Raw genomic sequence first — 15,627 nt, forward strand, 5'->3', positions numbered from 1 at the left:
ACAAGGGGTCCATTCATCAGGGCACTGGCTCAGACTCAAACCAAACAGGATGTCTGCTCTGAAGCTGCAGGGAGGATGGGGCCTGTCTGAACAGAGACGGCTGGGGCTACATCAGCCTTCCCCAGCAACAGTACCCATTCTCCCGGCACATCTGTGCATGCAAGCTCCAGACCTGCCCCAGAATCAGCATCAGGCAGGATTCTTGAGGAGGTGATGGGGCAGTGGTCAACTGACTTGGTTCTGTATTACTTTACTGATACCCGGTTTGCACTACAGGATCACGCCTGCTAGGGTTTAGTACAGCCCAAAACTCTGCTGCGGCAGCCAGGAGCAGGCAGGTAAGAAGCCACTACTCCCCTTTCAATTTGCGTCAGCCAGTTCATTGTGGGGATTGGTATCTGCAGCAATCTTAAAGATATTGTGCCACATGGTCATACAGCCAGCAACCTGTGGCAGAGCACAAGCTAGTCCAAGCCAGTGATGCTGCAACATGGGCCCCTTGCAGGGGGTGGGAAGGTGTTTCCCCACAAAGCAGGTACAGAGCTCATAACATGCCCATCAGCAGAGGATTCAAGGGCCTGAAGATAGCAAGTCTTTTGGCACTTAGCTAGGATGCCGCCCCCATTTTAAGGCATCTCGACATTTAGGGCTGTTCACATCTACTTTCAGTTAAATGACTAGATTACCCCGTAAGCCTCAGCGCAGCAAAGGGAAACAATCAGACATAGGCTGGGATTAAGCCAGTGCCTCGGCAGAGAAAGAACTGGCACTGGACTCAGACGGGTCAGTGCATTGCTCAGAGGAGCTCTGCCCAAAGCAAGAAAGAATTTGAGCTGTAGCAGACACTGTTAGCGAGAGCAATTGTTGAGGAGTTTAGAGGTTCTCACTCAATAGAGGGCACGACACCCCTCTTCCGGCCAAATACAATTCATTTTACACGGGGGCATCTAAATCCTAGTCGAGAGGCAGGCAATGAGGGCACTTCCCCACCCCTCCTGTCACTTACACGCCATGCAAGACATTTTGGAGACCTGCTGCACAGCCAGGAGCCTGTTGCAGGGGAAATGAAACAGGATCAACTAGCCACCATGGTCTGAGTGAAGGAAACACACAGGAAGGCATTTTGTGCCGACAAATGAAGGGGGCTCTGGCTGGTTTTGACTGTGCTTTGCTATGCAGTAGGGTCAGCCAACAGGTGGTTAACTCTTCAGAGGTGTCATTTCCCAAACATTCAGGCTACAGTAGCGATTAGGAGACTGGATTTATTTCCAGCTCCTAACAGGTTAAGACACCTCTGCCTTCTCCCTCTCTTCACCACTTTCAGACAGGCTGATTTAAGAGCCAGCAGCCCCGCCGTCTGGTCTGAGAGGAGCTACCGTGGTTCCAGGCTGAAGGAAAGGGGTTGATGTGCCAGCATTCACATTTTCGGATGGTGTAGAAGGCACCAGCCATGTAGGGACTCATTCACCACTCCTGCCTACTCTTTCCAAACCTGCACCAAAATCATCATCTCTCCACAAAGAAGCTCCCAGCCATCTTCTGATTGTGGGGGAAAGAGCAGGCAGGAGAATAAGGAAGGGGGATACAGCATGAACTGGGCAAAAGATGACCCAGCAAGATACATACTTTAACCAGAACTTGATACACAAAAGGAGAACAGACACATGGTGTACAACCAGGGCAAGACTGCAGCATCCAGCAGCAGAACACTCCCAGCTAGAGCTTAAGATGTGTTGTTCCTTCCAGCCAGGACAGCTCTGGCCGATAGAGCACATAGAATTTCCCCTTATGGAGCATGTGCGGATTAACACAGGATTATTTAATGTTTTAGGCATAGCTTTTCATGGTGCAGAGGGAGCGGAGGATACTTGGCCCTTGTGGAAAACCAGGCCCTATGAATTCTCAGCTTTCCAAGGAGACACTAGTCTATACCACCCTCCAAGCCCCCACCCTGGTGCTATGTCCTGGATAGATTTAGGTGTGGGCTGGTCAGGTTGCACAGGACAGATGAGTAGTGCAAGTATGTCCCTGGTAAGTGGGACAAGGCAACATGCCCTAGGGCAGGAGAGAGGGCATCAAGTGCTGAAGGCAGCTTAGGCCATGTTATGCAAGTCATGGCGGTGACCAGTGGGAGGAGACTGTAGTGAGAGAGGGGCACTGTACTGTATCAGAGGTAGGGACTGCTGGGAATGCCCAGTGGCTGAGTTTGCAGACTGGAAAAGGAGAAGCAGGACCATATAGCCAGAAGAATATGCTAAAGTCTGCCAACTGCAATCTCCAGAAGACAGATTGGGATGAGGGTGTCTAGGCCAGTGTTCAGTTGCTAGACAATGGGGAGAGCACTTGCCCTGACTCCAAGGTGGGCACAGCCTAATCCAGGAGTCAGTCATGTGTGAGAAATTGGAATCTTTGGTATTAAATGGAGGCACGTAGCTTCTCTGTGACATTTCTAGTGCTGCTGTGGATGGGTAGGGTACCAATGGCATTATCTACTGCCTGGGGCAATTCTAAGCAGAATGAGAGCTTTGAGCAGCTGAGAGGGCAGGTGGGCTGGTGCCACATATGTACCTCAGCTGCCCCAGCAGAGGTAGATCTAAGCTGGGTAGCAGTGCTCTTCTGAGGAGCATCAGACCCACTGGGGGAAGGAGAAGGGGATTATACAGCATAAGGAGCAGAATCAGGGTGCGCTCCAACAGACTGATAGGGATGAGGGTGCAAGTAGCTGCTTTTGAATGAGAGGTTCTAACCCTCAGGAGGGCTGCTTGGCTGTAGAGAGACAGCGGTCCAGGGCCCTTCAGTAGGCAGGACTGTTGATCTACCTGATTTCATCTGCCTGCAATCCCTTTCAAGTGGCAGGTTGACAGAGCACTGCCACCTTGCAGCAGGAGCCTTCTCTGCACTGCAGCTTTTTCAGACCTGAGCCAGGCCCCTTGCTCTGGACCCAGTAGCTTTGCAGTTTGAGATGAACATGGTCTGAAAGATACCACCTTGCCCATTGCCAGAGTTCCCAAATGCACCGCTCACTTCAAGCATCAGTTGCTAATGAAACCCCACATGACAACTTCAAAACCTGAACTCAGAAAGTCCTTTATTTTTATTTTTTTTTAAGTAAAGAAATTCAATTGAATCAAAGATAACAAAATTACATTGTTTTGCAATGACCTCAATTAACATCACACAGAATAAAGAACAAAAAAAAATAAACACAAGAAAAAAAAATCAAGGACACATTTTATAATTTTTTAAAAGGTAAATGTCAGCAGATATAGAAAAATTGCATTGCTAGTTGCAAATCTTCTCCCCAGGAGCTGGCAGCTCCCAAGAATCTGACTCAGAACCTGGCAGCTGGGGGCAGGTCTCAGTATACAAACACAGCCTTTTCTGGGCAGCATTTAAAGTTAAAAGGATCAGGAATGTGGAAGTGATGATTCCAGAGAATCTATTCGGAAGCAAAATTTCCCATAATTTTTTTTTTTTTTATTTCGGTTGAACAGCAAGAGTTCAAAGACATCAAGAAAGTTACACTCAAACCACTCCACTAAGGCAGCTGCATTGGCAGAAATCAAAGAGTGCACAGGTACAGATCTGGCTTCCTGAAGGGAATACCCCCCTCTGCTTGGGGACACCTGGGAGAAAGGGAAAGGGCTTTTCTTGAAAAATTGTGCTTTCTTAATGAACAGAAACACAGGTTTGTAGTGAACCAACATCTGGGGCTAAAGACAAATCGCTGAACAGCTGTTTTGGGAGAACGTTACTTGGACTTAATAGTCATTTTTGAACTAAATCTGGCCCATCAGCCATGTTTCTTTGGACTCCCAGTTGGCAGCTACCACCAGAACGTTTAGCACTCTGGTAAAACATGCTGCTACTGATCACTCTGATATGATGTGCTGTCTCCTCTGATCGTAGCTGTGTTCTCTGCATGACAAGACATGCACTGCAAAAGCTTGCCAGTCACATAAAACAACTGCTGTATATGCCCCTACTTATACAGCCAACTATGGGACTCAAGAAACCTGGATGCTCCCCAAGAGGGTTAGAACTAACCAGGCTGCTTGAAGTTAGCAGTGAGAAGAGAAAACAAGCCTACACACAGAGGAAGCAGAGTGGGACTCTTCTTGAAGGAGCCTTGTTCGGAAAAGGTTGTCTCCTCTTACAGCCCCAGTGTGGTAAATGCTGCCCTTTAATACAGTGATTGTGCCCTTGGATTTAACCAACAAACAAATTTTTAAAAGGATTCAAATGTTCAAATGAACTACAGTACAGTTCTTGATAACCCAACCCTTCCAACCCAACCCAGATGATTAACACCAGATAATTTGATCTCCGCTCTGGTGCCAGCATGCCTCAGCCCCCTCAGCCAAAAGAAGAAAACAAGTCCAGATAGAGACAGAGTGGACACAGCAGCAGGAGCATGTCTTGCAGAAGAGGGGGCATGGATCCCAGCATCAATCAAGGCACCCCTTCGTAGGCTCTTTGGTGTACCCTAACCTCTGTTCTGAATAGCCTTTTAAAAAAAACAAACTCCGACCAAGAGCAATTTGCTTTCTGCCTAGAATTTGGACCCCTGCAGTAAACATGGCTATTCTGAGTCACTATGGCTACTGCACGCCACCCAAACACACAGACCTGCCAATGGAAGGATACATGGTGTCTGACTCAAGACCAAAGCAATGCACACATACGGCCTTCCGATTAGTTAGTGTCACAGGCAGGGTCCCTTTCTAAGCTTCTTGTAAAGGAGATTTACAACCACCAATAAACCCCAGATAGGCACAACATTTCCAGGAGGTTCCTTGTATTGCTCCCCAGTGACCAGTGTCACTACATTTGGCAATAGACCCTCCAAATGCCACTCCTGATGTATCGGATAAGGAGACAGCCCATCTCCTGCTGTACACTACAGAGCCAACAAGCTAGTGGACGGAGGAAGTTAGCTCATTAGAACATGGGATCTTTTGGATTTTAGAAAGGAAACAAGTTTACATTTTAGTCAATAGCTGTGAGAGTCAGTCCCCACTTCTATAGGCAGAAGTCAGTTGTAAAATAATCTACTGTTTATTTAGTAATAATTTTAAGCCCTAAGACATACACTATAGGTAATTTTAGGCTGCCCAAACCCAAGGTTCTTTCTTAGCTCTGTACACACCTGTCATTCAGTGACATTTCACCCCTAGACAGGCTGCTTTTAGCTTTGACTCCAAAGAAGGAAAGTCGGGTGTTTGCTTTCTGCATGAGAACAGTGACAAGCAGCAGAACTGCAGCTATGTGTTACTGAAAGATGCAGCTATGTTGAGAAAGAAGTGGCAGGAACGAGGGGCAAGGCACTAGGTGTCTGAAGGGTTGTCCTCTACGAAGCTTGACAGAACTAGGATGGATGAAGAAAAAGTAGCTGGCTAAAGGCAAGTTCTGAGAGACATCAGTACTCTATGTTTTAACAATGCTCACAATCCAAAACAAATACTTCTCGAAAAACAAGAATCAGCGTCAAGAAGTGCTGAGGAGGAGACTGCGGAGACTTTCAAGTGCCTTCACAATGCAGCTGCAACAGGTTCAGACTCATCTGGAAATTCTGTCAACTGCTTCAAAAGGAGAACATTAGAAACTGGCTATTAAAGATTCTGGGAGGTCTGATGTAAAGACAAGTTCCTCAATCTCTAGTCTTAGAACAGGTCCCAGTTGCTCACCTGCAAAGTTCAAATCTCTGCAGACACCCTGGTAGCAGTGGAAGGAAGACTGGACCAGTATAATCGTTCAGGGAGAATTGGTTGCAACCTGACTAGGAGAGACCCTTTCTGGTGATTTGCTTTTAAGTGCCAATGATATCCAATGATGGGGTGCATAAATTTATGGTACTAAGTGCTAGTTAGCTGAGCCCTAGTGAATTTTATTCCATTCTACCGCCATTCCTCAATCTGAAACCATCAATACGGAAAATCCACTTGTTAGCTCCCATCTCACACAGCAGATCTAAACAGAAGAGCTGCACTGTTCCATTTGCATTATCAGGCTATTTCAGGATGTATTCAGAAGCTTACACTTTGGATGCTTGCTATGGCTAGTGTGGTTGTTTTGGAAGGTGCTTGTTGTGGAAAAAGAAAAAGTCTCTATAGGCCTGGAATGCACACTCATGACTTTCACCTCTAAAAGGTAAGAGCTCAAACCTGATCTCGGTCATATGGTATTATGAAGATGATCTCAACAAGGTCCCTGGCACACATATGCCCACATCACACTATCACTGCTAGCATAGTGCGTGGGGGACAGCAAATTAGGACTGATGTACAATGGCAGACCCTCTTATGGCAGTGTGCACTGTCTCCTCCAGATATAGGGTTTAATACAGAAGTCCCCTCTCCAGAAGCCTTAATACAGTCATATGTGCAGATTTTTAGCTAGAGGGAAGGCAGAAGAAATTATCTGCAAGATATGGCTTCCAGTCAGACTGGGAAGCTCTTAAAATTTTACATCACTGGTCCCTGGTCCATGCATTCAAAGCCACAGCAAGTCACACTGGCAAAGGAGTTTTTATTAAACATTTCTAGCTACAAAAATCTTGTTGGGATGAACTTAAGTCTCAAAACTCAAATGAGACCCTTAAAGCCCATGGCAAAAGCCTTAAGCAACTCCTTCCCTTTCTCCCAAAACTAGAGTAGCTAACTTCCACACCTCCTAACATTTATCATACCCCAGACATAAGCACAACTGCTTCAAGTGCTTTAGAGAATTCAGATGGTGGTGCAAGAACTCTTGTGACAAGAGTGCCAAGTCTTAGGTCCATTTCCATCCCCCACCCTGAGCAACTGCACCAGAATGTCGGGGATGCTAAGTGCTCCTGAAGTCTCAGACTAAGGGTAGTGCATCTATGTATGGACAGATAGAGAAGCAGTGGAAAAGTAAGTGTTATGGAAATCTCTATAGGGAGCAGGACAGGGAAGAGTTCTTGCCTGGTGCTACCTCTGAAGAGGAATGGATGCTGATCATGAACAGTTTCCTTAAGTCTTAGAGATCTTCCACAGTAGCATCCCGTCTAACCCTGGGAGGGGCTTTACTTTCTACAGAAATGTGGTGTCTCTCTTTTGGAATCACTGCAGTTAGGATGAGCTCACAAAGAAAGAGGGGATGGCAAAGTTCAGCTGCCAACAATGGTGAAAGAAAGAACTGGAATTTTCCCAGTGAAATCTGCTCCTTTGGGCTTCTCCAACAGCAGAATCTCTGCCTGTCTGCCTGCCCAGTTTGACTGGACAAGCAGCAACTCCCATTGGTTTGGGAATTCCCCCAGATGTGCTTTTCATTTGGGGAAGAGTTATGTTTAGTATTCAGCAAGAACAGAAGTCACTGACTGACTGGTCATCTGCCACAATAAGATCAATTAGATACAGTAGACTATCTCTCTGTGTTTGAAGAGATGAAGACAACACCATTCTTCCTCACGCCTTAGGAAACAGAAGACCAAAATGCCATCATCTTACTAACAGCATGGAGCAAAGCCTTTCTAAGTCAAAGCCTCCCTCACTGAATCCAAGGAGACAGAGCTCCCCTTCAGGCAGGTTCTACGACACTTAGGCGTATGGTAATGGCATCCCTGAGCTCAGCAGCTAAAGAGCTGCCAAAGACATTGAACACCCAAAACAAGCCTCTCCAAAGCAACGATCCCTTTGATTTCTGTCAGAAAATGGTTACAAGTCACTATCGGGGAAGGAAGCCTTCAGCACTTACTTTCAGAGAACTGATACTCTGCAAACAACTCGTTTACAGAAAAGTTGGAAGAGTTACATAACTGGGCTTAGTTTAGCACTGCTGAAAACTCAGGGCTCAGCTACACTGGAAAGGGGTAGAGTTCATAATTTTATTAGAGAAAACAATTTAGGTTATTTTTGTTTAAAAAGCAACTATTTGGGAAACAGCAAAAACATTTCTTGCTTCAAATACATCAACATGTAACCTGGGTTTTGCCTGCTCTTTGAAGCCTCAACAGTTTGATGGGTGCTAAGGATGACTTCTATTCCCCTGGGAGTGACGACGACTCCTACTTGCAGCTAAGCTGGGTTTAGAGGAATGAATGCACCCGGTGATCTGTAGAGGGAACTCCTTACTGTGGGAAGAGCAGTCTGGTCTCTTGGCTAGCCAGTGACCTACGAACAGCAACTGCAGAGCTGGCTATAGAGTTTAAGCACTTCTGAAGTTCAAACCCATTGTAGATAAAGAGCCACATCCCCACACATTTATATCATGTATCTATGTCAATGTGTATAAATAAGAGTGGCTTACATTCAACTTCTAAAAGAGCGAGAGATGGTATAAATAATTCATAGGACATAATTTAGAACAACAGCTACTTCAGTGAGGACAGAGCCAAAGTCAGAATGCCCTGTATGATTAGTCTGGTGATTTGTGGATGAGTTATGGACAAGAGGATGAGCCCAAAGACAGACACAAAAACCAACTAAGGATGCCCTTGCTAACTGATGCCCTGAAACATCCTTTAAGCCAGCCACAAGAGCGGCCAAATCTTGCCATGACTTTGCTTGGTCATTTCTTCTTCTTCTACAACAGCAGAACCTGAATTCTCTCTCTAAACAAGACAATGCACGGGTTACCACAGTTTGTTAAAACAGGCCAAGGCAGCTGGCCTAAGGCAAACCAAAGGAGTGTGTTTCCTGATATGATAATGCACCTTTGCTACAGTAGTTAATTATTGCTTTATTAAACAAAAATCTCTCCAATCTACTGAAATTCAGAGATCGTGTGGCCCAGGAAGCTTATTCCACTAGTGTGTTACAGGACTGAAATTCAGCAGGGTGTTTTTACCCTTAAGCTTCAACTAAAGTGCCTAGAACGCAAAACCAGGGCTAAAGCAATAAAGTGCTAATTGGTGTGGGAAGTGTGACAGGAACAGAGATGAAGTAAATGGATGATGAAAGGAGTTACAAGGACAGAGTAATGAGATGATGATATTGAAGGAATTGAAAGTAAAGCAAAGTTTGACCACAAAGTTCCACTGTCTCAACAGACTGTTTCTACTTTTATATTAAGGTCCTTGATTGTCATGGGGGAGCTTTTCTTCTAGGGTGTTTATCTTAAAAGAGCCCTCTGAGCAACAGTGCAGTATCAGCCCCTAGATGAGGGAGGTATGCAAGTGACTTTCAAATTGCCACACTTCACCTTGTGCATTAACTGAAGTTGATCTTGGATATCCTGGGTGGGGAAAAGACTTAATGAGCCAGAAGGGCTCTAATGCCCAGCTGGACATAGACAGCCTTACCAGATCCTAATAACTGTGGAGGCAGTTAGTCATACAGAGATAAACATTTAAGCTATGCAGGGCTAGAGACATCCAGTTCCCGTCAACTCCTAGGCAAGTCATGTGGCTGAAAAACAAAACCATTCATTGCTTTGAAAGTTCAGGGGAGAGATTTTGGAACATTCTACCCTGGCACATACAAGAAGGGGAGAGAACAAGCAAGAATTGATATTGACATGTCCTCCCCCCCGACACTCCTTAAGAAACAGTGTATTAATTCTCTGTGAAATACTCTCACAAATTGGATATACCCCATAGATTGATAATCAGTGGTTCCAATGCATTTACCAGAACCCATTTCAAAAAGGCCTGGGTTAAAACACAAAAAAATACAGTGACAAAATAAAACTCTTTACATTAAAAAACGGCAAGTATCACAAGAAGGCTATCTGTTTTGTCTTGGTGTGAGAACGTTTACATAGCAGGAAATCCAACAGAATGACCAATGTGAAACTCATCTATACACAGAGGCCCAGCAGAAAAGAAATGCAGAAGTATCAGAATGCACTGCCACCCTCAAGACAGCTGAAGCTCTGACAAGTTGCTCAGTGTTTTCTAACCCAGCTAAATCCTGGTATGGGCACTGCCAGAAAAGGCAAGAGGTCCTTGTCAGATGAGTGACAAGTACAGCTTCAGCCTTGCACCAAGGGTTTCACCCTTTCTGCAAGCCACATCCAAGGGGCTTACAGACTGAACTGCTGGTTTCTATTGATTGATACAGGGTTCTCCCAGTGTTAGGAGAGATATGACCAGACAGGAGGAACTGAACTCCCAGCACAACTCATCCACAGCTAAACAAGTTCTGCAACTCCGTGAAGAGTCTTGACCAGTGGAAGAATAACCTGATGGTCAGCAGTACTGGAACTTCTACTTTCTAAGTAGGCCATCACATTAGTGTGAGAATCCTGCAGCAAGCCCTAACCAGCAACCCAAAGCAGCAAGCCAGTTCTTCAAATGCAGCAGTGCACTGCAAACCAAAAGGAGACACAAATATGCTCAAAACCAGTTATTACCCTCTGTTGTAGCTCCTTTTCAGAAGGAAACATTGTGGCCAAACCCCAGGCCCAGGCTGTCACAAAGAGGATGGAAACCTGAAACAGCAGATGAGGGAATTCAGAGTTCCAGAAGAGGGAAATATAGTGAAGCAAATCGGAGAGAGTCTTTGAGGCAGTTACTCCTGGCCAGACGCCGCTTGCTCTGTATCTGAGCACTGAGACTTATTCCTCTCCCACTGGCAGATGGCATTTGTGTACTGCACTACAAGCTTATCCATCCAAGTGAGGGGCTCAGGAAAGAGTACAGCCCCCTCAAAAAAGCCTAGGTGGCCTCCATGCAGCGGTAGCACAAACATGACATTCTCCTGTTTTTCTGCAAGGTTAAAAGAGAAAGAGCATGAGATTTCAGAAGCCAACTGCAAAAACTAAACAGCAGAACTCTGCAACATCCCAGACAATGGTACCCACCGTGATGTGTTAGGGTGTGTCTGTGCTCCATCTGGGCAGTGGAGGCTTTGCAAGCACACACACTTGCTTCACAGCAGAGGAATGCAAGCTTTTTGCTGACAAGAGCCACAACGGATTTGAATTAATTGAACATATTACAGCAGCCCTCCCGTTTCATATAGCTGGGAAGTTCATGGAGACAAGTACCAGCCTGCTCAATACCAGCAAAGCGCTTCAGCTGAGATAAAGCACTGCGGGCTGGGACTGATGTGCAACCCATAAAGCCCAGCAGTCCCAATGTGCAGTGCTCCATTTTGACTCAGGCGTGTTGCAGGCTGGTACCTATAGGCTCCATGGGCTGCACAGTTCCATACGAAAAGGGCTTTAGGCCACACTGCAGAACTCTGGCTGCACTTCTGCCGGCTGCTGCTTCACGACATAATTCATTCAGGGCACCGCTTATGACTAGGTTTTCTCCTTATAGCTATTGGTGCTGGAACAAGAAGCCCTGCTGTTCTCCTTTAGGATGTGTGCTCTGTTCAACAGTGAGACATGAACTAGCTCTTTCTTTTCCATTCCAAGGCTTTGAAGGGTCATTTGCCTTCTTCATGGCCAAGGAACAGCAAATAGATCTCTTGAGATCTCTCATTCCAAGTCTCATTGGGACCCCAGCAACAGATGGAGGGAGATCACACAGCCACAAAGCAGGACACTTTCACTGTGCTACACTTGCTGCCCCAGGTGACGGTTAATTTTAGCCCTGAACAGTTAGACACCATCATAGGAACTATTAGCAAAGCCTTCTGGGTTTTGCCCTGTTGCTTTACTGATTCTGTGTGGGGAGCCAAGATGTGAGGAAGCAGTTCACTGCAAAGCAGAGACTATTTAATCTAAAGCTAAACCATTTCCAATTTTGCTTCCTGACATTAACACCAGTGAGGTAGCAAGAACGTGCATTTCTTGGGAAAACAATCTGATAGTTCCCTTGGGCTACACAGCCAGCTGAACAGTATTTAGTTAGGTTCTACCAAAATAAAATTGGGAATCTCCTCAGTGAATCGTGGTTTAAAAAGCAGTTTAGGTTGCACACTACACATCCCCCAGATTATGGTAGTCTGCATTCAGACCTTGCTATACATGTTAATTCACAATGTGATGAAGGGGGAATCCAAAAGCAATAGTCAATTTTGGCAATGCATTCAACTCACCTGACAGAGCTCTTGGGATCGATAACAGACTGTCATGTACCAGAGGGTCATCAGCAGCATTAACCAGCATGAGGGGAACATAGATCTGCACCATGAAAGAAGGAAAAGGAAACAAATGGAGAACGAGTGAGTTATAGATTCCTGGTTTGAACTCAATTCTCTTAACAACAAAAGGCATCTACTCACAACCCGCCTATGAATCCACAACTGAGTGCCACTTCTTGTGATGAACCTACACCTGCAGCAACAATCAGGAATGTAACAACACACACAATCAAAACGATGCCAGGTGGACTGTCACTGCTGGGCTGCTCTGCAGTATTTGGTATGGTTCAACTGAACTGCCTAAAGGACAAGCTGGGTATGACAGGGCAAACACCAGTAACACCCTGCCAACAGAGCAGTTCCAGACAGTGACACTGGGGGTAGTTTCTTTATGACTGGTACTCGGGATCCATATGTTATTCCGCACACATCTAGTGTGGCCAATACTTGAGAGCATTTGCATTCTCCTTTTGGAATGGAGAATCTAAGCTATCACTGCCAGGCAGATGGTCATCAAATGTACATTTGTCTCTGGCTTCCGAAGGGGACGTACAGCACCCAAGGGAATGCACTGCTGAAATCCGAGACGGGACAATCACAAACCGGCAGAGACAGAATAAAAGTAAAACTTCAGTTGTGCTTGTTGGTTTGGGCAAGAGATATGAAGAATGTAATTTCCCTAGGCTCCCTGCAGTCGTTAATGAGAGATGCTTAAGCAGGCCAGAGTGGCATGCAGCCCAAGCATGGTCTTTGATTAGAGGCTGACATCAGAGGATCAGATGTCAGCCATGATCATGATAGGATTCTGCCATCATAAAAAAATATTGCCAAACTGAGCACTTTCCTCTGACACCCTTTCCTGGTAACTATCACCCCCTTGCCTTTGGGACAGAGGTTGGACTACAACATGCTCTTTGTATAAGGCTACAGAAAGAACCTCACCCAATGCCTGAAGCTGGAGTAATTGAGTAGTTGCCAAGGGCTAGCTGAGAGGATTCAGTCTCTTACTCCACACATTCAGTGCAACAGGCAACTAATGGAGAAACTTACTTTTGGATATTTGAAGCCCTAATGCTTTACTGAGATCTGGTAGCCTATTCACCTTTATCTTTTGATCCAGCAGCTCTTAAGGGGGATAACTAGTACATTTCCCAGCTTTGCCTCCGCAGCCCTGGGTCTGTGCAACGTCTGATCATCTGACCGGAGAGGCAGTGTCTGAGCCTCTTTCCAAAGTGGAATGATTTATTTTAAAAGTTTCTGGAATTGCATAGATCAGAGTGATACTAATTTGATATCTTTAAGAGGGCTTAACTCTAGGTTTGGGTTTGTGCTCAGAACACTGTGTTGCTACCACCAATACAGAATTCTACGCTGAGGGGCTCACAATTTGGCTTCATGTAATATAAGCTAGAAGGCCTGAATTTGGGGTAAAACAGATGCCTCTCGGTTTCCAAGACCGAGAGGTTCTTTGGTTTGAGGGGAGCATCAGTGAAGTCCCAGATGAAGATCAGGGCTAGGATTCTCAAAGAAGCTTAAAGGAGTTGGGCACTTAACTCACTGAATGTCAATGGGATTTTGGTGCTTAACTCTCATTAGATTCCTTAGAACTCCAAGCCCTGACATACTGTACACCTTGTGGAGTAATGAGATATGACATCTAGGTACCAGTGATGCAGAAACCAATGAACATTCCTCTTCATTCCCAAGAGCAAAATGAAAGCATAACAACCACCTCCACCGTGGTAGCTCACCCTGTGTAAGTAATGCAGACAACTCTCCTTTTCATAATATTCTTTCAGGGAACTGTAACCATGAAACTTCCTGAGGAAAAAACAACAACAAAGAACTGTAAGGCAAGAACACGTACTCTCAGTATTGAGCAACTGCCATTTTTGAATTAGTCCACTTCATCGGCAGAAGCCATGAGCTGCCCAGTGTGACCTCCTTCCAGTGGTTTAATAGAGACCATCTGTTCAGGCCCATCTCAGTGTAAATTCCCAACGTCAACACAGCACAACAGATGAAATGCTGCATTCTCTTCTGCCAAAGAGTTCTTCGCAAGAGCATGACCAGTGGAGGGAGGGGGCAGCACAGAACCTGCCAACTGAGTGAACCGTTCCCCAAAGCACTGAGAGAGAGCAGAGCAAGTGCGGCACAGTAGCAAGCCAGAGGCATGACAGATGGCAAATTAAACACCATTAACTTGTGTCTGTTGAGCAGGACATGGATGAGAAAGCCTAGCCACACCTAAGGTCTTGCAAAGCATCCTTCCTGGTTATCTGCAATCTTGACAGACAGAGGACTGGAGGAGTGATTAAGGTTGGTTACGTTAACAACTCCCTTTTAGTAGGCCTACTCAAAACGCCTTGCTGGATCTCATCTTCAGCTACTTATGAACCCTTAAAATGCAGTTGCTGAAGGGCCCATCCTAGGAGCTGAAACTCATGGCAGTTATAAGACTTCTGAAGAAGGTAAATACTCATTTTTCTGCTGGAGTCCAATTCAGTCCCACTACCTCCTTCTCACTTCATAAAAGCCACAGCCAAGCTGCAGGCCCCAACTAGGGAGACCTGCTCCTTCCCTGCCGCATTCCTGAAAGACTACAGGGTAGCAGGATCTCCGTGACCTCACTTCCTGCTGGGCACATAGGACAGGAATCCCCTTCGCTTGGGAGCAGCTTACAAAGTCCAGGTCTCCCCAGGAGCAGCAGAGGGAAACACCTTCAGTCCCTTAGCAGCTCTGCTGGCTTTACCACCTGTTGACTTTGGGTTATTATTTTGTGGCTACAGTGTTTGCAGGTGGATGCCAATGCCTGGTCTTAAGGGAGACTCTGGAGAAGGAGAATATGAAGCCATTGGAAAATAGACTGAATTAGTGCTAGAATACTTAAAAAGCAAGAGGCAAGAAAAGGCTGGTGTTTAATATTAAACAATAAAAGCGAAGAGCTGAAGTCACCTCTATTAATGCAGCAAGGTTTAAAATAAGCCAACCATAAGGTCTGCTAAAATGAGAACAGGCAGGTGGTAAAGGTAGGAGGTGTATGTGTGTTTTAAATGCACAATCGAATGTAACACAAGGGTTAAATATAATTTGGTAGGAGCCAGCACGTGCCTACCACCTCCCCAACCACTTTATGGCTCAGGCCCCACCGGTTTTCATCTTTCTAGACTCTTTTAGGCAGGGACGGTCTTCCTGGGTTTTGTACTGCACCCAGGAAAATGGGACTCTGACCCTGACTGCAGCTTTGGATGCTTGATTCTTACAAAAGAAAGTAGCAGAGAGCTTGTCAAATGCTGGATCAGAAGCTGGCAAAGACTGGGGGGTTAGTCAACATTTTAACAAAGTTGTTCATGGTAGCAAATTTCAGGAGCTTTCTACCCACCTAGCAGCAAGTAAGTAATAGGGCAACATCAGTGAAAATTAGAAAAGATGGGCTACAGCAAATGCTTCCCGTCATACCTCATGATGGTGTCATCGATCTGCATGAGGGATGTTGCTGTGTAGAGTCTGCTCAGGTCTGAGTCGACCAGGGTTTGGGGCTGCTTAACGCTATCTCCAAACAGGACTTGCCTGAAACACACAGCAGCAGAAAATACAGTAATCACACAAAAGCACCTAGGCCCTGTTC

The 15,627-nt window shown here is 45.7% G+C and overlaps 1 protein-coding gene across 2 annotated transcripts in view; it reads right to left on the bottom strand.

Annotated features, from left to right (window-relative positions):
- Nucleotides 1-3,113: 3,113 nt before the first annotated feature.
- ABHD2 (abhydrolase domain containing 2, acylglycerol lipase) overlaps nt 3,114-15,627 on the bottom strand; it is a 60,236-nt gene continuing 47,722 nt past the window's right edge. For both annotated transcript variants that reach the window (XM_084640602.1, XM_084640603.1), the window contains 4 exons: nt 15,459-15,569; nt 13,751-13,820; nt 11,955-12,039; nt 3,114-10,672 (listed from right to left, as the gene is read on the bottom strand). In XM_084640602.1, the coding sequence (XP_084496728.1) occupies nt 10,476-10,672; nt 11,955-12,039; nt 13,751-13,820; nt 15,459-15,569 (463 nt within the window). In that variant the 3' untranslated portion in view covers nt 3,114-10,475. The remainder of the gene's footprint in view (nt 10,673-11,954; nt 12,040-13,750; nt 13,821-15,458; nt 15,570-15,627) is intronic.

The sequence above is a fragment of the Lepidochelys olivacea genome (genome assembly GCF_965140295.1).
Source record: "Lepidochelys olivacea isolate rLepOli2 genome assembly, chromosome: 10".
Taxonomy (NCBI): domain Eukaryota; kingdom Metazoa; phylum Chordata; order Testudines; family Cheloniidae; genus Lepidochelys; species Lepidochelys olivacea.